Source organism: Myiozetetes cayanensis, unplaced genomic scaffold (assembly GCF_022539395.1).
Source record: "Myiozetetes cayanensis isolate MyiCay16 unplaced genomic scaffold, myiCay2020 scf27, whole genome shotgun sequence".
In the NCBI taxonomy this organism is placed as follows: Eukaryota; Metazoa; Chordata; class Aves; order Passeriformes; family Tyrannidae; genus Myiozetetes; species Myiozetetes cayanensis.
This window is the reverse complement of record NW_026087488.1, coordinates 3,480,414-3,504,417: the sequence shown is the minus strand read 5'-3', so window position 1 is coordinate 3,504,417 and position 24,004 is coordinate 3,480,414. Positions and strand designations below refer to the sequence as shown.

The window sequence follows — 24,004 nt, the reverse complement described above, 5'->3', positions numbered from 1 at the left end:
TTTTTGTTCACTACCCTTGGTGTCTGGAACCCTCCTTCAAATATTGTATCAGTTGCACAGACCTTCCTGAAATTCTTCTGGAATTTGCCACTTTTCTGAAAGTGCCTTGGACAAGAGCAGATCACTCAGATGAACTGCAAATATTCACAAACTTTAGGGCTACCTCTAAAAGTCACTGAACTCTTTGCTTCTCTGCAAAACATCCACTGGCACTGTGATTGACAGATCCCCTTCAGTTTAATTTAGGCACAGGCTTGAATTTATGGTTCTCCTTTTAATGGTGCCACTTTTAATGGCATTCTCCTAAAATTAAATTTAATGAGTTGAGTATAAAACCTGGATAAACGAAATGGTATGTGCTTAACAACTGAAAAGTGAAAAGCATAATCAGTATTTGTGTTTATTGGTGTATAAATGGGCAATTTGGTCACTATACTTTCTTCAAATGAACAGGAGTCGAGTCACTGTGAATCTCTCTACTGCAGGAACATGATTAAAGATAACAACGAAACTGTTCCACTAATGGGCAAGAAAACAAATCCATCTGGAACTCCCCCTTCAAACCAGCAAGAGAAAAAGGTGACTGAAAGCACTCCCACAAAGAAAAGGTAGGACTCCAGCTCAGCCTAAACCTCTAAAACTCCCTGGTTTGTCTCTTTAGCTGCTGTTTGCACTGAAATACCACTAACATGTGTATTTACACTGCAAACAGGAATGAGAGAGACCTGGTGAACACAAGATGCCTCCACATGACCATGTTTATGCTGTTTATGTTAGGAACATGTATGATGTGTTTAATGGCACAAATATTTAACCCTTGGCCTAGAGACACCAGGCTCAATGCCAGTCTGTAAAGTCTGTTTCTGATCTATTTTGATTCATTGTTTTATAAAATATTCACTTTCATTCATAATTTATATTAGAGAATTAATAAAGGGACTAAGGGTTTATACTTAATATGAGTGGGGCAATCTAAGCTGTAATTCCTGCCTGATACTGTGCTATTGAAGTCAACCAGCTGGCTGTAGAGTGAGGATGAATTTTCATCCATAAACTTTTCACTCTGGATAATTACTAGTTATTAGGGCAATTTCTGAAACTCTGAAGACCCAGGCAATTGTGGCTGTTCTGACATTTATAATTCTCAATAATCAGAGGAACCACTTTTCACACAGGAACGGTGCCGTGAGTCATTTGAGACCCACTGCCTGGGTGGTCCAATTTGTCTTTCTGGCATTAAATTCCCAAAGAGGAGCTCTTTGGTGGCGTGTGGGGGAGACAAAGTGTCTGAACCAGCTCATGATACACCCAGGACTTCAAAAAGGGGCAATCCCATGGGAGATGGTGAAGTTATAAGAACACTGCCAGACCCAAACCCTCAATGACTTACCTGCTATCTCACCTTCGGTTTTGTGGCCTCAATAACAGCAACCCTGGGGGTTTTTCCCACCTCTCACCCAAGAGCTCAGGGTGTGGCCCACAACATTCCTGTGATCCACAGCACTGAGATCACGTGCATTTTAATGCAGGGGTTTAACACGTTCTCTTAATTATGTGTTTTACTCTGTTGCTCCAAAACCCTTCCTCCAACTGTGCCACCACCACCAGCAGCTGCTGCAGCACTTCCAGGCTGGCATCTCTCCCTCAACAAAACAAACAGGCAATGTGCATTTTCTTGAAAGACAATGTCATTCCCTTCTTGAAGGCCCTGGAATTTGGACTAACAGTGTATAATTAAGTACAGGAAAACTGGGAGGAGGCTGCAAGCGTTGTCAGAGCCTGCTGATGTCTGTGGGCAGTGCACCAGGGCCACGTAAGCGCTTGGGTATTTGCTGGCAGCTCTCCACCTGCTTTGCACCGTGGCTTTGGGGTTTTTTTTTCCCCCCCTCCCCACCCCATGATATCCCCAGGTAACCCACATGCCAGGGTAGGTGAGGTCTGGCAGCCTCCAAAACAGGGTTCACTCTGCAGCTGCTGCACCTGCCAGAACCCTCAGCAGGAACGCTCTGCTGGCAGAGCAGGAGCTGCTCTGAGACATCAGCCTGTGGTGCTGGCTGTCCCCTCGGGGGAGAAGGTCCAGCAAAGCCCAGACCTTGGCACTTCTGGCTTTAGGGAGCCTCAGTGCAGCTTCCAACAGGTGTTTGCTTGCCTGTTGGGACAGCTCCTGCACTTCACGATCAGGGAATGCAAAAAAACAGGATGAACCCCTGGTTTTGACCCTCCTTCCCAGTCCCTCTGCCGAGCCCAGACCTCAGTGAAGCAGCAGGGACTGGCACCAGTGATGGGCCTGGTTCTGCCTGGGTTTTCCCTCCCCCTTGCCCAGGTAGTTTCAGGGACACAGCTCTGCTAACCAGAAGTGACACTTTACTTGCTGCCTGCTTAGAACACCTTCACAGGTGCATCTCAAATGTTAAAAGGTCAGAAAAGTTTAAATAACTACACACAGTGAGTTATCACTTGGCTCCCCAAGACGTTGGAAAATGAGATGAACTGGATGATGCTGTTTTTAGCAAACATCAGCAAGTTGTTCAACAGGGTCCTAATAATATACTGCATTTTAGCATCAGTACATGTGCTTTATTCAGCAGGGTTCTCTGGGGAAGATGCAGTTAAAAAAGAGGAAGAAATACCCTGTGGACTAAACCATAAATATTAAGTGAATTGGAAACATTTTCCAGGTGACTACTGGAACATTTTTAGAAATGTAACACAGTTTCTGAACAACAGCCCACCTGGGAATTGCTACATCCACCACTGAAACTTCTCTCCCTCTCTTTGTGGTGAACTGTAGCAATGTTTTAGTGAGATCCAGTAATACCAAACCATTGATTTTTGCCTCTCAACTCTGCAGGCTTTTAAAGGATGATATCTTCCTATCTTTTTCATTTACATTTCTGTGTTGTTTCAAAATTTTATTCCTTTTTCACTAGAAATAACTGCATATGTAATTTATATAATCATTTACAGGGGGGAAAAAAAGTTAAATGTCATGCATGGCTGAAAAGAGGACACAGTCAGTCCTGGCTGGTGGAAATGCCTGATGTCATTTAACATGTGACCTCTCAAACTTTCTGATTTAATCATTATCACTGCTGATGGGTTTGAAACAATCCATCCTGATGGCTCCTGGCTGGAGAAACAGGGAGTAGGATGCAGTAGATTAAAAAGCAATGGGGTGTGTGTGGCTGGGCAGTGGCTGGGGTTGCAGTTGGCTCCTTGCACTGGAGGAGGATGCAGGGCTGGTTTTGGGCTGCTGGGGTTGCTCTTAGACATGTCAGGATCTGATGCCATGTGCTCTAAAAATACCTCAGGAATTTTGCCCATCTGCCAGCATGGAAAGAGCTGGGCACGGTGTTGGAGGTTGGGATCTCCCCAGGGGAAAGCAGATCAGCCTCTGTTCCAGCCTCTTGTTAGGTGATGCCAGGAAAGATTAATTGTCAAGCCTGCCCTAGGTATGTGCTCCTAGAGCTTTGCTCAGTCTGTGGCTGGACTTGCCTTTTATTACTAACATTTTTTTAAATGCACTGTCTTCAACAGTTCCCACTTCTTCCTGGAGATTGATGGCTTTGAAAGCAATGCCACTCCAAATAACACATCTCCCCCTGTGTTTTCAAAACCAATGGATTCAAATATTCGTCCCTGGTAAGTTATAGATGCATCTGCAATAGTCATACTGCAAATATATCTATTTTCTTTCCCCCAGCTTCTCCTTATTTCTCCTCTGACTCCAGTGCTAGAATTTCACTTGACTTTTCATACCTTTTGGTCACTTCAAAGAGAGAACTTCACTGGAGTCAGCTGTTGATCAGTAGATGACTTATCTGTGAGTTCATTCCATGCAAGTGTCAGCAGTAGATAAATCAGGCCTCGGTTTTGAGTAATTTTAAAAGCAGTACTTTTTTTTATTCTTAGCCTCTCGTTAATGATACATTAGAACAAACTCCACAGCTTAATTTAGCAAAGCCTGTTCCCAGCTGGGTGCTGACGTCCTCCCTCTCTGCTGCTCATTAGCAATCAAACAACATGAAAATGCTGAGTCTGAAATATTTAAGGCAGCCATTTATGCTGAATGAATAGAGAGAAATTATGACTGGGAAGAATGCTCTTCATTTTCAAAAACGTGTGAGGTACCAACAGCCAGTAATGATGAATAAGGGAAATATTTGACAAATCTGCCAAAAGCCCGGAATGACCAAAGGTTTTTGTGTTTCTGAGGGGTCTCTGCTCAGCTCTTTGGAATTAGCTGACAGTCTGATTTTGGTTTCAGAGGAGTGGTATCCAAATTTCTGCCTCTCATTCAGGGAGTGACCTGCACAAGACACACACAGAGCCTTTGTCACACATTCCCTGGTGGAATAAAAGCAGACTCTGAGCTCCCAGCTCTGGTTCAGAGGGAAGGGAACGCCTGCAGAGCAGTGCTGGGCACTTGCATTGCTGTCCATGCATCTGTTTTGTCAATGACTTACAGTTCAGATTCCCTAAATTATTAACCTGAGGTAGTTCATCAAATCTGAACCTTATTGAAAACAAAAATACAAGTAAGAAAATTTACAGTGAGTTTTAAATTCAGATCTGCTTTTAGGACTGTCTGGAAATTATGTACAGCAATTACAATTGAAATCCTCTAACTATATTACCTAAATATGTATTCAAGGCCCAGTCCTCAATTTCTTTTAGCTGAACCTTCCATCCAAAAACTGCTTCCATCAACCACAAAATGCTCCTGAGTTGCCTGCAGTGTTCTGTGTAGTAAATCTTTAGGTAAATCACTTCCACTGGGGGCTTGCAACCCACGTGCTGCTACTGATTTAGCACTTGTTCTGTGGGAGATGACAAATTAAGCATGTGAAAAGGAAGATTGCAGGCTTCAAACATTTGGGATGATGCATAAAACACAGTGATCATTAAAAAAAAAAAAAGAAGAAAAAACTTCTCACAGTTTTGGAATCCGTAGTGAAATAATATAACACAAAGCAGATTGCTTTCCTAATGTGGTTTGTTGTTTTTTTAAATATAATAAAATCCCGTGAGTCTCTCAATTTTTACCCCTCATTTTAAAATTCACATGGGAGATAAAATGCTGGAATTAAAAAGCACGATTTCAAATTAGACTCATTTCAGCCCTGCTGTAGATCCTGCTTCCTACCACTGACTGATTCTTTGCAGTTTGCTGAGGTACCTTTTAATATCTTTGCTTTTCTGTTTTCTTTAGTGCTTCTGGAAATGGGGAAGACATGGATTCCCCACAGTCTCTTCAGGATGATGCCACTGAGTACAGCCCTAATGTAGAGAGTTGCTGGTGAGTGGAGACAGGAAAGTCTCTCAGGACGTTTCCAGTGGATTAAGTTTATGACAGGGCAAATATTCCTTACTTTGCCTGCCATATTTAAGAAAAAAAGGTCGTGTGTGTGCACTCATTTCTGATTCCTCCATAATTAAATGTTGAGATAAACAACTCTAATCTCTGCTTTCCTCAGATCTCCTGTTTAGGGTGAGGATTCTTCATATTCAGAGTCTGTTTTCTCGATGACAACACAGGACTTACACACCGTGCACATGAGCTGGGGGTGGTTCTGACTGGGGGAATTATTAAATCATTCCTATTCCAAAATAATGATCAGGAAAGTGGTGTGAGATAGGAGGTTAAAAAGTCATCTTGTGCTGGGAGAGGGGTGGTGCAGCTTGGAGGGCAGCACCAGGAACCTCAGCACTGAAGTCAGCGAGTTGTGGGCAGATCAAAGAATCATTTCTCAACCTTTGTTCTAAAAGAATGGCTGAACTGGTGAGAAAACAAAGCAAAATACTTGAAAAATGTACTGGTTTTGTTATAAAACACCTCAACAACCACTTACCTGCAAATAAGCAAGCTGGGAAATGTTCTGTGAGATCCATGCCGAGATACATGTGGAAGCAGGGCGGGTATGGGTGGTCTGAGGCAAGTAATTGTATTTTTTTTTTCTCCTCTTACGTAGAAAATAACATAAAAAAATAGTAAATGGAATCAGGAATGTCATTATTTCTCACAATCCAGTGCTAACATCTCCCAAGGAGCTGAGCAGACCAGTGCCAGGAAGAAGCTGAAGCGATTCCTGTTCCGGGCGGTGTCTGAGGGGAACGTGGAGGAGCTGCAGTGTCTCCTCGGGGAGCTGAAGGAGAGATCCAGAGCCTGCACAAACATGACTGGGCCAGGTAAGGGGTGCAGATACCCGTGGGAGGATTGTTGGCTCTTCTGGCAGCACATTTGTAGCCTAAAACTGGGGATTATCTCAGTGCAGCAGCTGCTTTCCTGTGAATTCAGGTCTGTCTGGAGTCATGGCAGTGGGATGTCCAACAGGAAAACCAATAGCAAATAGTTTATGTTCATAAATATCCTTCAGGTTTCACCCCTGATTAACAAAAGTTTAGTAAATCACGATGATCTAATCCCAAAATTCGCTCTTGTAGATTATCTGATGAAAAAATTCACAGCTTCAGACACCGGCAAAACTTGTCTGATGAAAGCTCTGCTGAACATCAACCAGAACACCAACGAGATAGTGAATATGCTGCTGTCCTTTGCAGAGGAAAATGGTATTTTGGAGAGATTTATCAATGCAGCTTACACAGAAGAGGCATATAAAGGTACTGCCATCTGATATCAGTTCAGGTATACGGTTAAACACACTGCCCATAAACACTCCAGCGATGGTTTAAATTCCTAAACCAACTTTTATTCATTTATTCACTGGTGCTGTTGGTTGTCAAATATCACTGATATTTCAGAATGTGCTTGAGAGGTTCCTGTGTCTGTGTTTCCAGGCCAGACAGCTCTAAATATTGCCATTGAGAGGAGACAGTACGAAATAACCCAGAGCCTCATCGAGAAAGGAGCTGATGTCAATGCTCATGCCCAGGGTATCTTCTTTAATCCCAAGCATAAGCATGAAGGCTTTTATTTTGGTAAGTGGAAATGTGATCTTTCTGGAAAAGTTAAGAAGGAATACCCAAAGCTTTTATAAAACAACAACTTAAAACAATCAGTATTTACTGTAAAACAATCAATATTTACAAAGTAAATTTACTTTGATATATTAAGAATCTTAACACAGTCACTCTTTTATAATCTGATTTGTAATAAAGCATGAACACATGTTGCATTTTTTGATTTTTGTAGGTGAAACTGCACTGGCATTAGCTGCCTGTACCAACCAACCAGACATAATTCAACTGTTAATGGACGATGCCAGGACTAATATTTCTTCTCAGGATTCCCGAGGAAACAACATCCTCCATGCATTAGTTACTGTGGCAGAGGACTCCAAAACCCAGAATGACTTTGTAATCAGAATGTATGACATGATACTGCTGAAAAGTAAGGACAGAAATTTGGAAACAACAAAAAATAAGGAGGGTTTGACACCACTGCAATTAGCTGCAAAAACTGGGAAATTAGAGGTGGGTATTGTTTCAGTAGCATCTAAAGGAAATTAGTGCTCTGACACATCCTTTGGTTATCCTGTTTATGTATCAGTGGTATTTAGTGAGCTGATTTTGTTTAAAATACAAGCAAACACTTTCACTGCCATGTTGTTTCTATCCTTCAAGGTTTCCCTGCAACTACCCCTCTCTGTGACAAAATACATGTTGTTTAAAACCAGCTTTGTAGCACAGAAACTCAGAAATTCTGCATTTATTACCACACTGCACTTGTGCAGTCTTTGAACAGTTTCAGAAAACTCACTGGAACTGCTCTGCTGTAGAATTTGGTTTTCATTCATCAACTGAATTGTAAAGAATTGGCAATGGGATAATTTAGAAAAGAATTGATTAAGTTGAAGGAAGACATGAATGAACACGTGGAAAATCGTGCTTTTATCCTTTAGAAAAATGACTCTGACAGAAAATATGGAGGTATTAGAAACTCTGTATTTAATTCTTGAAGAGTCTTTCATCTCCAACACACAATTACAAATACTCTGACTTTGCACAGCTGTACAAAATGTGAGAGATGAAATGTTGGGGTCTGGGCCTGGATGTTCATGTGCTCTCTCCTTTCCCACGATCAACAGAGCTGCTCACAAATGACCCTGTTCATGTTTTAGATTCTGAAATACATCCTGAGCAGAGAGATCAGAGAGAAGCCCAACAGGAGCCTGTCAAGAAAATTCACAGACTGGGCTTATGGTCCTGTTCAGTCTTCTCTGTATGACCTGACAGAGCTGGACACCACTGCAGACAACTCAGTGCTGGAAATCATTGTCTATAACACAAACATTGGTGTAAGTTACCTATTTTTTTATCTATTTTTTTTTTTTGCTAGCAGTACACTCATTTCAGATGTGTGAGTCGATATATTCCAGTGAATCACTTGGAAAAGTCAACTGTAATTTTTGTTCTCGGGTTTTGTATCAGGAGCAAGATAAATTTGATATCCCTGTAGGTTGTCACCTTATAAGTGGATATGCATTCAACTCCTGAAACATGGGCTGGGCATTTTGGGAATGTCTTTTCCTGCATTAGAAGCATTAATTTACCTTGCATGTAAGTGTGGCCAAGCTGGTCAGGCCAAATAAACTTCACTTAGTAGGTGTGTATTTTATGTGTTCAGGAGTGTTTGCTTTTCAAAGCCAGAATTTTGCACTTGCTGAGTTCTAATTCTACCATAAAGCCATAAGACCAGAAGTTCACATGGCAGTTTTAGCTCCATCACAGCTTACCAGACAGAGAATGGCAGGAAACCCCAGCATGAGGGGGAGCTGTCCCTTTGCATCTTGTCTCCATCTGACACATCTCTGAGCCTCTCTGGATCAGAAAGGATGAGAGAAATACACAAAATACACGCCTGAAATTTAAGTTTTAATTGGTTTATTTTGGTTTTTCCCCCCTGCAGAATCGCCATGAAATGCTGACTCTGGAGCCCCTGAACTCCCTGCTGCGAATGAAGTGGAAGAAGTTTGCTCGACACATGTTTTTCATGTCCTGCTGCTTTTATTTCCTCTACAATGTCACTTTAACATTAGTTTCCTACCACAGGCCTCATGAAAATAAAGTGAGTACAGTGACAGGACCTCACCAAATTTCACTGCCTTTTCAATGCAGTTCTGGTTCCTGAATTGCATTTGAAATGCTAAAAAGCAGGTTTTGGAATATCTGGCTGTAGGGGGACCAGGCTCTCCCACGTCAGGTCCCTGCAAGGAAGGAGAGCAGTGAGAGCAGATAACTGCCCCAAAATACAAATACAACTGCCCCAAAATACAAATACAACATCCAAAGACAGGCTGTTAAATTTCTGAAAGTGTGGAGAAGGTGTTTTTATCTTAAGAAACAAAACTTCTGCTATTTCAAATATATACCTGTTAAGGGGGCTAATTCTTGAAATCCACCATGAAAAAAATTCTGACAGAAAGGGGAAAAAACCGTGCACCCATTTGGGAAGGTTTCTTGTTGCTTTGGCTTTTACCCTTCAGGTAAAACTGAGCCTTTCACTTTGGACCTGTCTTGCAGGCTCCACCTTATCCCCTGGCTCTGACACGGGGAGTGGGATGGCTGCAGCTGTCAGGACAGGTGATGGTTATGTTGGGAGCAATATTTTTAGCCATTAAAGAGGTAAGACTATTTTATTAACAAATACATAAATAAATACGTAAAGAATTTCTCTAGATCTGTGAACATGCTGCTGCTGATTTTATTGTTATCCACAATACACGTGGAGTATCTTTGATACGTGTAATTTTTTAAGTCTTTGGCACAATGCAACACTAACTCAGAATGGCCCTGGTTGCATATTTGAATATATTGTATATCTGAATACACCTGTACTGCTCTGTGAAACAGCTGTGAGGGTGTTTTCCTTTCCAATTCTCAAGGCAGAGATTTAATGCTTTGATAACATCAACATTGTCAAATTACTGGCTTCAAGCACACTTTTGAATTAGAACTTCTGATGGAAAAAAACATGGTATAATTTTGCCAAATACTGGAAGTCATTAAACCCAGCAACTGTTAAATTATGCCAGACATGACGTAATTTTAAACTTTGAAGTTAAAACTGTATAAAAAAACCCCCAACCCTATTTCTAGAAGTTATCATGCCTTATCAGTAGATGGATTATTTTAGAACACCGATGAAATTATTTTGAACACTACTTTTTTTAGGCCTGTTTTCTCTTACTACCACATCTATATTTTATATATCTGTCTACATAGAGTGTAGCCATCTTTCTGCTCAGGCCCTCAGACCTGCAGTCAATTCTCTCTGATGCCTGGTTCCACTTTGCATTGTAAGTCTGATGTGCACATATATATTTTATACTGTGTTTAAAAATGCTTCTGTATCTCATGGTCACAGAGATGCTGCTGTAGAAGATGCTCATCTTTTTCTCTGGATTATCAGGTTTAGAGGGATGGATTTAATCTTAGCTGCAGCTTTTCTGTAACAGCTGTTTTGGGGAGAATAGTTCACTTTAACAAATACAATCCTTATGCATTTATATACTTACACCACCTGTACTGATCTATTTTATTATTAAAAATAGTGACAATATTCCTGGGGAGAATACAAAGCAGTGTGCAACCCCAAACTGAGCATAAAGAGCAAAGAAATCTTGTTTTCATATTTTTTTTTCCACTGTATTGTTAGTTTTGTGCCAGTAATTTTCTCTTTTACATATATGTTTGTTTTTTAACAGTTTTATACAAGCTTTGCTTGTGATCTTCTCTGTCTTTTTGTACTTGTTTTCCTACAAAGAACACCTGGTGTGTCTTGTTTTGGCAATGGCCCTTGGATGGGCCAATATGCTCTATTTCACCAGAGGCTTCCAGTCCATGGGCATTTACAGTGTGATGATTCAAAAGGCAAGTTTTTCTTTTGTTTGACCTCTTTTATAATCCTCACTTGTTCCACAATCCTTATCAAGTATATTCAGCAATTTTAGGTGTATTTTAGAGTTTATATTGAGATGTCTTATTTTCAGTGTATACATATTATTTCAGCAGGGCACAGTAGATAACTCCAGTGGCAGAATCCAGTTTATATCTTCAAATTGACATTTTATTCTATTAAATTATTATGCTAAATATAATTGTGGGTTTTTTTCCAGCTAATGTAGTTCTGAAATTTAATTGCATCCCATGAGATAACAAACCAGACCTTTGTGTTTCTCCTTCAGACTAAACCAGTTTACTCAAGGAGAGCAATCTGATGCTTTACTATGTGCCTCACCTGTAACCCTGCAGAATTCCTAAGCATAAAACTAGCCCCTCAATTTTAATTTCTGACAGCTATTTTGTTGCATTTCCAGGTCATCCTGCAAGATGTGATAAAATTTTTAGTCGTCTACATCGTGTTCTTGCTGGGATTTGGTGTAGGTAAATATTACTGGAGAAAAGCACTGATGTTCTGTGTGAGTACAAAATTTTAGCATCATTATTCACAAGAATAATGAGATGAGACCTCATATTGGGGTTTCTCCTGGATATGAAGTTTAGCTGGGAACAGATGAGTCATTTGGCTCTCAATTGCCTGCAATTCCATTTGGATGTGGGCTCTTTCAGCTCCCTGGGAATCCCTCAGCTGGCTGCTGCTGGGCAGCCCAGGCTCTCTTTCCCAGTGCACTCTGAATTCTTTAGGATAAAATGCCATAAAGGATGACTGGGATGGAAATTCCCTCCTGCTTCCTCCCCAGCTCTCGCTGCCTTGATCGAGACGTGCCACGAGGGCGGTGAATGCCACTCCAACAGCAGCCTGGGACCTGTGCTGATGGATCTCTTCAAGCTCACCCTGGGCCTGGGGGATCTGGAGATCCAGCAGAACTCCAAGTATCCTGTCCTGTTTCTTCTGCTGCTCATAACTTTCGTTGTGCTGACTTTTGTTCTCCTGTTGAACATGCTGATTGCGCTGATGGGAGAGACGGTGGAGGACATTTCCAAAGAGAGTGAGCACATCTGGAAACTCCAGGTTTGTTGGGGAGTTCTGGGGAAGTGCAGATGCTTGGGCTAAAATCTCTTGAGCTGTGTGTGTGGTAACTCATGCTGACACAACAGGTTAGGCATTAATGATAATCCCCATTTGTCTGTGTGGCTGAATAATGGAAATAACTCATTTCAATATCAGAGATTTGTAATAACTGCAGATTTAACAACTTCTAAAGGTAGTATTATGGCTTGGATTTCCAACCCATGCACTGTCACATACCTTTGTGACTTTTGCTCTCCTGGATATGATGTTTCACCCTCTTCCCAGGAATCTGTGGATCCCTATTTTCACACACACACAGTTGGTGATGTGCCACATTATTTGCTGTTGGTTGTGGATGGTGAGATGGAAGTTGGAACTGTTATAATGAAGCTGCAAACTGTATATGCTGTGGAATCACACAGTGTTGGGCATTTATTTATTGTTAACAGAGAGCCAGAACTATTTTGGAATTTGAAAAATTCTTGCCAAAATGTTTGAGGAAAAAATTCCAACTGGGAGAGAGATGTAAAGTGGCTGAGAACGACACCAGGGTGTGTTTAAGGTAAAGCAAAGCTTAAATTACTGTGCTGTCAGTTCTGCTCTGGAGGCTGCTTCAAGGTTACTTCTCCTCTTTAAAATATTCCTGGTATGTCTACAAATTATACTGGGAATACAAAAATATAATTTGGGGTGGTTTTCAGCTGTGATCAATTTTTTTAAAAAAGTGAAGGTGTAGATAATTTTTTTGGTAAGAAAACAGGTTTTCATCTTCATATGTTTCCACTGTGCAAGTATCTGGTCTGCTTGCAGTAAATGTTACTTTGTCATAATCTCCTTTGAATGTTAGCTTAAAAGTAATTATATTTAAATTGATTGCTATTTGATGATCACCATATTAAAGAATAATGCTGTTTTATCAAAAATAGTCAAGGTGAGATTCAAGCTGTACTCACAATGTGTTAAATTATAAAGTAATCTTAGTATTATTCTCACCTTCACATAGTACATAACACCACAAGGGACACTCAGCCTTTTAGTCCCAGGAATATAAAGGAATAAAAAGGAAAGTTCAGCAATGTAGCTGGGAGATAATGTATGATAATAACACAACTTGTATCCAACATAAACAGGATTAATGAAGTGAAATGGACCGAGTGGAAAACACACGTTTCATTTATTAATGAAGACCCAGGGCCAACAGGTACTGTGGGATTTTATGGCACTGTATTTTCAAAATCTTTCCTTATAAATGCATTGATATGATTTTATACCTTTAAAAAACATACAATCACACAATCTAGATGTTCAACCACACTTTACTGACTGCAGAAACAAATAGTTTAGATGGTAAGGGTGATGAATTATTTTTAAAGATTTGGAGAGAGGGTTGGTTACAAACACATGATGATTTGTGGCAGGTGTTGGATGACAAATTGCCCCTCAGAAATGCTGAGCAGGAACTCCAAGAGACTCCTGTGCTGGAAAGCTGTGGAGAAATGAGCTCAGCCTGAGGTGTCCAATGTCCCTCTGGCATCAGGAGTCGGGACACAACAGGGGCATGTGAGGATCTGGGAGGCTTGTTCTGAAGTTTCTTCTGGAGCCAATTAACATTCCTGTGGCTTAAAGAATGAGCTCAGAAATCAGGAAAAGGGGCAGCCAGAACCACTGCTGTGGAAGATATGGTAGCAAACTGACAACTTGCTGTTTGAATAAATGCATATTTTTAACAACACAAAAAAAAGATGTGCAAAACTTTGATCTTGCAGATACAGTTTCTACCATATCCTGTTTTGTTTACAATGCATTTCTTTGCAGATCCAAGCAAAATTCAAGATGATAATTCAAGAACTAATAGCAAAAACACCCTGAATACGTTTGAAGAAATGGATGATTTGCCTGAGACTTCCGTTTAGCTTGTGCTGTGTTTGATCTGTGGCTGCTCTGAGGGTTAAAAAGCATCAGCAGTGGATGCTGAAAGCTTTGTGGGTGTTTTGGACAGCTGTAACCAGCTGGAACACAACCTTTCAGTGACACAGGCTGATGGTTTGAACCCATTCAATCAGGGCAGCTGAGCAGAAATCAAATGGACTATTCACTGGTTCAGTTCTGAGCCTCTCAAACCATTGCTGTCCAAGTTTGTGTGACGCCACTCAAACTTGGCTCTAAGATGTTGAACTGGATAAGAAAAAAGGTCAAATGTGAGATATTTCTTCCTTTTGTGGAAAATTAAGGTCATCGTGATCCCAGTCTGCTGGTTTTTTGGACTCTCTAACTCATGAGAAAACTCATTTTGTACTCTGACCAAAGTTAAGTTCTTGACGTGGAGCAAAGAAAAAAAAGCATTTCAGTTCTGAAGACGACCAAATGAAGTAGGTTGTTTTGAAATAACCAAGCTCTGGATGCATTTGCAGCTTTTGCACTGACTGTCAGTGTTACTGGAGGCTCAGTTCCACAGGCTGGAGAAGCCTCCTCAGGTCCCAGTAGCTTTGCCTGCTCTGTTTTCCTCTGTGCAGTCCCCAGGGTGTAATGGGGTGTTTTTACTGCTCTTTATTTATTACTCTGTGTTTGTGTCTCCCCATAAAATAACAGGGGCAGAAATATCACTCATGGGGGAGGATATTTCTGACCTTGTCCCACTCACGATGTCTTTACTTTTCCTCCTTGGCTTCTCCCGTGCTGTTGCATCTTGCTACATAAAATAACTTATCACCTTGGTAGTTCTTCTGAATTAATTTCTGCCTCCAACCACTTCAGGAAAATAAGTCAGTATTTCTTCCCAAAATGAACAGAATAAGTTCAGTGCAATGCAATTGCAGACTCGTTTTTATTCAGAGAACTACGTCATGCATTTCTGTAGCATTTTTTATTTCACTCCCTGTGATGACCTAGCACTATGAATTACATTTTTAGTTTTCTATTTTATGTGTATGTATAAAAAGAAACATTTGTTCTGTGTGCTTTGAAATTTCAATCAATACACTGTGTGTGTTCAGTGTCACAGGCTTTTCATCAGACCTCTTCACGTGGTGCCTGTTTTAAAGGTGCTGTTTCAGGCGAGACTCAGGGGGAACTCAGTTCTGTGTTCGAATGGTAACAAGAATTGCATTGGATTTTACAGCCAAGCCTGCTGTGGGCAAAATGATCCCCAGGACTTTCTTACGGCACAAGACAGCGTGAGGGGAGGACAGTGCACGGCTGTTGGCAGGAATGTGGCTCTCGCTGCCCAACCAGCCTCCTGCAGATGCTGAATCCTGTGTTTCCTACCGTGGATGGATGGGAGCCAGTGGAAACCTTCGGTTGTGTTTGTAGAGGGCAGAGGAATTCGAGGGGAAGGACCCTCGTAGATCATGTAATACCTGAGCATTGTTTGCCTTTCTTAGTAGGAAGTGGGAGTAGGAGAAGAAAAAATTCTTGTGGTCTGGGAATCTTTCAGCTTTGCTGGTTGATTTTGCATCGAAACTGCCAATGAAGGATTTTGCCTTAGGACTCCACAGTGCTGTTTGGATCCTTTTCAGTGCCAGTTCTTGTACAAAGGAAAAAATAAAATAAAATACCTCTTCACACGTGCTCAGGAGCCAGAAGGACCCAGAAGGACCCGTGTTTCTGTGTCACTGAACACAGGCTGTGCCGTGCTGAGGTGACCCTGGGAAGCAGGGAAGCACAGACACCCTGAGGGGATGTGCTGTGGGATGCCCAAAACTGAGTGGACAAACTGAGGAAGAAGCTGAGGGGCTGTTTGGGAAAGTCCTCAGTGAGGAAATGCCCTCCTGGTGTGGCCACAGAGCTCTGCCAGAGCACACAGTGGCTCCTGTCTCGAGGCTCTCCCCAAGGACACTGTGAGTGATGACCAGAGCAGGTGATTCTGTGCTTTTTATACAACGTTTATTTAAATTAAAGAAACAAAACGTGGAACTCGATAAACATTCTGTCTTCTGTTTTTATTTTATTGCCATAGGAGTTTACACAGAGACAAGGGAAAAAATACTTTAGATTTAGTAGGAAATAAGGAAGACATCACTTTTCAAAAGGTATAATGTGGGAATTATCTGGACAATTAGTCTTTCAGTAAATAGTTAACTAGAGTATCCTTATGAAAGTTCTTAATGTTTATTACTAAATTGTCAAATATGTTAAAAACAACTTAAGAAAATAAATTAACCCCCCTTTTCTTCTCTTTCTCAGTTCCTATGTCAGACTTTCTCTCTGCAGATACAGAAGCTTTACATTTCATTTTAGTGCCTTTTCCTCGGGAATCCTGTGTCTTCAGCTTATTTTTATCTTTGTAAGTACAAAAAGAAAGCAACCCCCAAGGCCTCCCCTTCAGCACAGTGGGGATTATTCACATATGCAGATAATAACATTTATTATATAGCTTCCCTGTTTCTCTCTCCTCAGCTTTTCCTTTGTCTCACATTTTGTAAGCTGATCTGAGGAATTAGTTTCAAGGATCTCATCCCATTTTAAAAAGTGGTGGCTATGGGAGGTTTGGGGTTATAAAATAGAAAAACTGTAGTTTTTTATATATAAAGTAGTTTTGTGGATAAACATCTTCATAAAAACTTCATAAAATATTCTTTCCATCTCTAGGAATCCTTTAGAACAAGTAACCAGGATAATATCCTGGATAATAATCAGCACTCTGACAGTATGTCTCATCTTAAAAGTGCTCAGCAAGGTTAATTAAATTACAATTTAAAATTAGACTCTGTATTTATTTATTTATGCCATGAATTACTGCTGAGTGACCCTGGATCTCACCAAGAGACACACGTTTTAATGGAAAACCCATGATAAACCCTTAGGAAGTGCTCTGCTTTGAGACTGAGGACCTGAGGGGTTTTGCAGTGAGTTTAATTTTCTCTGTTTTCACAAAAGCTTGTTTCTTTTCATAATATGCAGCTTCATTAATAAATGTTGGATAGACTGGGCAGTTCCCTTGATATGGAATGACTTTTCCATCCAGGGTCAGAAACAGAGGATCACCGTTGTTCAGTGGCTGCCAGTCTTGATCCTTAGGGAAAGGAAATAAATGGGATAGATTTACTTTTCAAGTTTTTGTATATTCTGTAATTCCTGAGTTTATGCTCAATAATTGTTATTTGTGCAGTTTATGACAAAAGCTTTCAGAAGAATTCCTTGTAATTTGGGGTGTCTGGCCCTCATTTTCAGGTTTGTAGAAAGAATTCAGTGGTAGAGGTGAACTAGAAGGATGAATTTTAGAATTCAAAATTAGATTTATATTTTAAAATATAAGCTATCACATTGTATTTTTCTTTTCAGTTTTAGGTTCATAACTGATTTTGGATTCAACAAACCCATTGGGAATATTGGCATTTTAAATATTTATTGCTAAAATATATAACAATGCAGCAGGAGCAGCACAAGAATACACAGAAAATGTCAGAAATAGAAACTATTCTAGCATTTACCTGCAGTTTAGGGTGAATCACAGCAATAATTTCATTGTTCTTATTCCTGGGGTAATCTACTTTCTCCATTATTTTAAAAACCTCAATTGTACATGGTGGAAATTCCTTTCCTAGAAAGAATAAAGGTAATTTAATGTCAAAATGAACAACTGCCTGTTAAAAAGAACAATACATTATTTATTCTCTTTAGAATGGCTCAAACCATCAGGTTGTCCCCTCAGAGCAAGTTGCAAAACGATGGTGCAGTCACATATTGTGGCAAACGAAGCCCAGGCCTAAATTTGCTGCTGAAATTGGGACTTTCCCCTGTCTAGTCCAAAAGATCTGTTTTGTAGATGAAGAAATAAGCCCCCTGACACGACACAGGAAGGTTGTCATCTCTCCTTACCTTCATTAAAAAGCTGCACAAAATCAAGGCCATGCTTGACAATCTTCCTCATTTTGTCCAAAATATCAGCTCTAGCAACACCTTGTGGCTGGGGCCCCACCTCGACACCTGTTTGCAGATGAGGGAGATGATTAACGTTGCAATAATCCATCACAGGCTTACACTGCACAGCAAAAATAGGTGTCTGATGGGTCAGTGTTTAATGTTTTGAAGAGGAATTGTAAAGCACAGTCCTGGGAGTTTTTGTTAATAATTTCACTCACCAGTCTGGGTCACTTAAAGAATTGTGTGCACATTTTTGAGTGTGCTACGAGGGTAAGAGAAAGGGTCAATGTAGATGTATGTTTATTTCTCTTTTTCTTTCCCTCATCCTGTCTATTCATGCTGCATTTTAGAGAATTTAATAGGAAAAGCAAGCTACTGATTTTTTTTTTTTTTTGGTTATGGTTGTGATTCCGTAAATGAAAAAGTCAACCATTCCCATGCAGGACATCAGTTCCTCCTTCCTTTGTCACATCATCTCTTCCTGACTGCCAAACAGTGCCTCAGCCTTATTTAGAGGACATAAACATTGATTTTCTGAAGCTGTTACTTCCTCCTTCTCCTCGTATCTTATAAATATTTTCTCCAAAAAGTGAGTGAATTGAGTTTAAGAATTTCCATCTGGCTTGGGTGTTTTGCAAGCCAGAACTCTGACTGTGTAAATCAGAACTCTTCAGAAGACTGAATAACCATGTAAACTCAATTCAATAAACATATTGTCAAACAAACAATTACTGGTGATCATCACACAGTGAAAGGAGCACATCTGGAAAGAGCCACGTTCAAAATCATTTACGGTGGCTCAAAATAGTCTTTAGATTTCGTATTTACCGACAGGGTGCTTTGCTACAGATCGAGTTGTTGCATATTTCAGGCTGGGATGTTCGATCAGCAGAGCAGGGCAGGGTTCTGGAGCCAGAGCGTTCTGTGGAGACGGTTTAAAGATGTTCTTTGTTATGCAAATGGTTTCAAATGTTGTGCCACAAAAGATTACTGATGCAGAAGTGATTTACACAATGTCTTCAATATGTTGCCTTTATTTCAGGGCCCTCAAGGAAGTAGGACATCTTTAGAAAATGGACAAAGCTGTGTTTGTTGGTCTCAGTTCCATTAACTCGGGCCAGGCAGCTCCACTGAACCACAACTGAGCACAGTTCTGGTCTGGGGCTGCCAGCAGAGGAAAATCTCCTCAGCAGGGTTCCAAAACTTGGAATCGAAACACTCTAAAGCAGATTTCAAGTTGGTTTGGTTTGGGTTGGGTTTTTTTTTTAATGTTAGATTCTGTTATGAGGACACAGATTATGAATTAAGCCTCATTTCAATCTTCTTTTTTGCCATTTTTGCTGGTTTAGGCTTCTTTCTCTATGTCTGCCCACCATTGCTCTTCATATAATTTTAGTTTTCTATAGCAAAAATTAATATGTTAAAATAGACCTTGTTTCTAAGGAAAAAAAATAAGTTAAAATTGCACACCTCTGGCCTAACCTGGATTCCATCAGTCATTGTCCAGGTCACCAGAATTCCACCAGGTTATGCTTAAACCAGCACTTTTGCAAACCTGACTCTGCTGAAATCAATCAGTTTCAGGAACAGCAGAATCAAACAGATTCTAAAGCCATTTCACTATTCCTATAAATACTGATGAAGGGAACATTTCTCATTACCCAGTTCCATTATTTTTATACATGTTTTATTTAATGAAATTAATGTTTAACTATTTAGCATGTGTGACCCACATTTATCCAAGTTCCTGACAGATCAGGGTGAAAGCAGATTAAATTACATGAATTTTCATAGATGTTATTCTAAGCATTCCTTTTTGCCCATCAGTCTTACTAATGCTCATTTTAATACGTGAAGATTATGATGATTTAAAATCTGAATTACCTGATATTATAATCAAATTATTAATTATCTCTGATTTTAAAAAACCCATCCTATGAGTAATTAAATATTTTAAACAGTTTTGCAGAATAAAAAAATAGTATATTTAAAGAAAGTACAAAATAATATATAGTAATACAACATTACAACTAATAATCTATTTTAATAGTTCATTTAAATTAGTTTTACCTTGATATAATGAACCATTTGAATTGTAAAGTCATCCCTGGAGTTTTCAAGAATAAGGGTACCACCCATGTTAGAAGTGGTGTTGTGAAGGTCAAAAATAAGGTCATAGGCATCATCACTACCTTTTGGACCAAATATATGATTGATTTCCTGAGCCCTTCTCACTTCATATGGAATATCTTCCACCACTGGCCTGCTGTTAATATCAGCACAAAGAAATTAGTGAGCTCATTCCATGGCTTTACAGTCAACAAAACATGTATAGCCTTTCTTTGTGACTTTGATTCCATGATTGATTGGTGTTGAAATCACCTATTTAATTACCAAACTCTGAAAATTGGCTGAATTTGTGCTTGAAAAAAGCAAGTGGGATTGTTACAGAAGTCTTACTGTTAAATTTATGCTTCTTACCAAAGCCAATGGGACTCACACCGTTACTTGGAGTAGTATAAGGATTTCACTCTCCTTTTTCTTATTGTGTAAAATCTTAATTTATAATCTTGGAGGTTCTACAGTGAAAGGGATCCCAGGAAGGTACTCCAAACAGTCAGTAGTGCTGTAATAGGACCAGGCAACTTCACAGGGTTTACTGAGGACTATTATTTTAAAAATGAAGACAACCTGCAGGTGTCTTAATCTGCTGTTTTTTCAAGTGTTCTCTGTTCAAAGCAGCTGAAAGCAAACAAAACCACTTTTGGTTTTTTGTATGTTTTTCCTAAGTAAACAATTAAAAGAATGGCCTCAGTGCTTATGTGTTAACATCTGTTTATCTCAGATAGAATAATCAACAAAAAAACTCTAAGATGAAAAGGCAGATGAAAAGGTGTGCAGGGTAGGAGTAACTATGTCTGCAAAATATATGTGATATGTTTATTTCCTTCAGGGGTATTCACCTTTACCATTAAATGTTTTCTGAAACAGAATTACCTGCTTAGCATGCAACTATACCAAGAAGAAGAATGTTTATACAAAAAAATACACCTCTGGAATAGATATCTCAAGAACACAGAAACTTCAAATCCTATTAAAAATGTAAAATCTGTTACTACATTACAGTAATTACAGATTGTATTTCCTCTAAAATCATAAGTCAGTTAAATTATTGAGATTTTTTTGGCTCTCCTTTTGCCATAGATTATTTCTAACTTAGCTAATTTCAAGTTTTCATCTTTTACTGTACATAACTGGAATGAAATACATTTCCCTGCTTTGTGTGCCATTCTTTCAGCCACTCAGATGTCAACACTCACATTGCTTTTATCTCCCATTTCCTGCGAGTGTAATTGTATTCAGAAGAGCTCCAAAGCTAAATTGCACCAGACGTGAGAAATAATGACTTTGCAACCCAGAACAGTGATCCTTCAATTCACACAAACACAGCTGATCTAACACTAATTTAAAATGCTGTGTTTAAGGGAATGGGTTGGCTGGAGAGTCATTCTGCCAGCACTAGGAATGAGTCTGTAAACGCTCACGCAGTTTGTTCTTTTTTGGGTTAAAGGTCAGTGATTTCAGTTATGTGACTGCACAGTTAAAAGAGTAGTGGAACTCGTGTTAACATTTTAATCTGGAAAAGGTTTTAAAAACTACAGCTTTAAAAGTAAAACAACAGAAAGTCCAGCTGTTCTTACCCAAGGCTGTCAGGGTCGAAAACCCGGTTGAGATCACAGTCAATGTACCTCGTGCACTTCTCCACAGCTCTGGGGTTGGTGAGAAATGGTTTCACTTCCACTCCAGGTCTTTGGATCTCAGCTCCGTTCTCTTGCCAGTGCCTGACCAGTAACACCCCCGAGAACTCATTGCCATGAGTTCCCCCGAAGATACCGACCCGTCTCACTGGAGCTTCAGCAAGAGCAGAGGAGGAGGAGGAGGAGGAAGTCATGCTTTTCAGCAGCTCTAACAATTGCTGAAGGCAAACCAGAAAATAATGGTAAAGTAAAACTTTTGCCTCCAAAAAACAATTAAAAAAAAAATTATTTTCAGTAGGAGACTCTTTAAGCCTGTTTAGGTCAGATGGGAAAGAAAGTGAATGAACATTTCTCAAACAGTTCTCGACTCCCGTTTTGAGGTGGGAGTTGCCAACCTGACCCTCCTCCCTCCCAAGGAGCCTCCCCTCCGGTTTCCGTATTTAGTAACGTCTCCAAGGCTGTTCATGGTACTGTTACACAGTTCAAAAGTTAACTTCTCCAGGAAACCTCTAATAATATATGCTATGTAGGTAAATCTTGCACTAATGACAGTAGAAAAGACTTTTTTTTAATGTAAACTTTAATAATGCACTTAAACATCTCTGACATTTTTGCTTGCAAACTAAGTGTAACAAGTATTCCCATGCATGTTTGGTTACATAAATATTACACTATACAAGGGCAGAATAATTCAAAGGGAGCAAAAACAGTAAAATAAGAATTATAACTCGGCTCTAGTCCAGCACATAATGCTGAAACATCAAGTATTTTAATCTAAAAAACCAAGAACAGCTGAGTTCCTCAAAGCATGCTGGGGCTTGTACGACCTTTTTTGTTTTCGAAATCTGAAGAACGGTGATTAGAAGGAACACGAGCTGAAATTACAGTGCAATTTATCCATGACTGACTTACCAAGCGTTCCTGGCTCCCCTTCTATCTCGGGATCTGCTAACACGGACCTCTAACACATTGAAACAACTTTGCCAGGGACAACCCTCTAACTTGTGCAGCCTCTTGCTAAAAAGGAAACAGATCTAGACCGCGATGGGACAATAGTTGTGTTCTTCCCCCCCAAAAAAACGTAGTCAGCAACTTTTCTTCCATTTCCAAAAGCTTTCAAAAAGGCTTCTGAAACTTAAGCCAAAGAGCAGCTGTAACTTCCATCCTGAGGATCAAAGCATTTAGAATAAACGATCTTAATAACAGAAAAGTTTTATTGTTGTCAGTGACAGAAGTATTTGCAATTAGTATCTGACACACAATATAAACATAAAAAATGCTACACTGCAAGGGAATAAAGAATGTTTATTGAACAATTCCTTGTTATTAAGATTACACTCCAGTGACTGAGAGTGTTTGGCTGGTGCCTGGGAGAGGCTTTATAACCCAGGCTGACAGACTGTAGGTCTAGGAAAAGCTAAACAGGATTTATCTAGACAAGTTCTGCCAGGAATATATTTCCTACAAAAGTTGCTCTCTCTGTTTCAGTTTATGCATTCAGACTTGCTGAACCTTACAGCAAGTTAATACAGAGTCTGTTTACTTAAACACTCGATTGTATTACTCCTGTACTTAGAAACTGTCAGATATTTAATCAGAGTAAGTAATTTATTAAACAAAGCAGTAAAGTTGTATTTTACAGCTCTGGACAGTCTGTACTGTCCTTTGACCTGTCTCTTCAGCGGTGGTGCCAAAATGGCCATTGACACACTGCCCAAAACCACAACTCGTGATCTGGATCTGGGTTTGCTGAATTTAAGCATGGCATCAGTTTGAGGAATAAATGGCAAAATGCAAACGTGCAGGGCTAGAACATATAATTTATCTTTTATTGCTTCTGGCAGTGTAATGGTTATAATTCCTTCCAGAAAGCTGAATGAAACACAGAGATCATCTGTGCACTTACCTCATTTAACATGCAAGAAGTTTGTCAAGAGCAGCGTTCTCAGGACAGTGACAGTGAATTTCCAAACACGAGTTTAGGAACCAAAGCCATGGAGGTTTCTTTTATTCCCTTAGAGCACTTACGGTCCAAACACTTTAACTCCTGGACTCCCAGGACAGGCACCCGCCAATTTGGGGATAAACGCAGACACTTGGAAAGCTTTCACTCCTCAGAATTAAACACTGGGACCAATCCCTTATTCCCTGTGCTTTGCCAACGTTTGCACTCTGAAAAATGATGTAGGATATTTAGTTTATTAAGAATTCAGATTGGCTTGGTGTGCTACAAACAGATATGTGGGAGTGCATCTGAAAGCTTGGAATGAGAGCCACGAGCTGAGAAACATATGTAATAATAATATGTAAATGAAATTAAGCCTAGCTATTAAGGTCATAAAGGTATGTGTATGTGTGTATATATATATATAGTGTATAGAACTGTAATGTGGCTCTCCAGAGCCTTCCAAGGCTGAAGAAAAACCATTTCAAAACAGGCTCCAAACAC

General features: G+C 39.9%; 2 protein-coding genes across 3 annotated transcripts; one reads left to right on the top strand and one right to left on the bottom strand.

Moving 5' to 3' along the window:
• Positions 1-489: 489 nt before the first annotated feature.
• TRPV3 (transient receptor potential cation channel subfamily V member 3) lies at positions 490-13,848 on the top strand. Its single transcript, XM_050321936.1, has 17 exons — positions 490-608; positions 3,538-3,642; positions 5,213-5,299; positions 6,032-6,189; positions 6,445-6,621; positions 6,799-6,939; positions 7,154-7,434; positions 8,082-8,258; positions 8,870-9,028; positions 9,484-9,585; positions 10,186-10,259; positions 10,668-10,833; positions 11,280-11,346; positions 11,664-11,935; positions 12,385-12,497; positions 13,066-13,136; positions 13,751-13,848. The coding sequence occupies exons 1-17, from the start codon at positions 490-492 to the stop codon at positions 13,846-13,848; spliced, it is 2,367 nt and encodes a 788-aa protein (XP_050177893.1).
• A 2,006-nt stretch (positions 13,849-15,854) lies between these two features.
• ASPA (aspartoacylase) lies at positions 15,855-23,617 on the bottom strand. 2 transcript variants are annotated; one of them, XM_050321937.1, is made up of 7 exons: positions 23,462-23,617; positions 21,499-21,773; positions 19,868-20,063; positions 18,626-18,719; positions 17,753-17,860; positions 17,365-17,474; positions 15,855-16,946 (listed from the first exon to the last, which is right to left on the bottom strand). In XM_050321937.1, exons 1-7 carry the CDS (start codon positions 23,471-23,473, stop codon positions 16,734-16,736), a joined length of 1,008 nt encoding a protein of 335 aa, XP_050177894.1. In that variant the 5' UTR covers positions 23,474-23,617; the 3' UTR covers positions 15,855-16,733. The 2 variants fall into 2 exon arrangements, with proteins under 2 accessions (XP_050177894.1, XP_050177895.1); XM_050321938.1 differs by lacking the exon at positions 23,462-23,617 and adding an exon at positions 22,468-22,600.
• Positions 23,618-24,004: the final 387 nt, after the last annotated feature.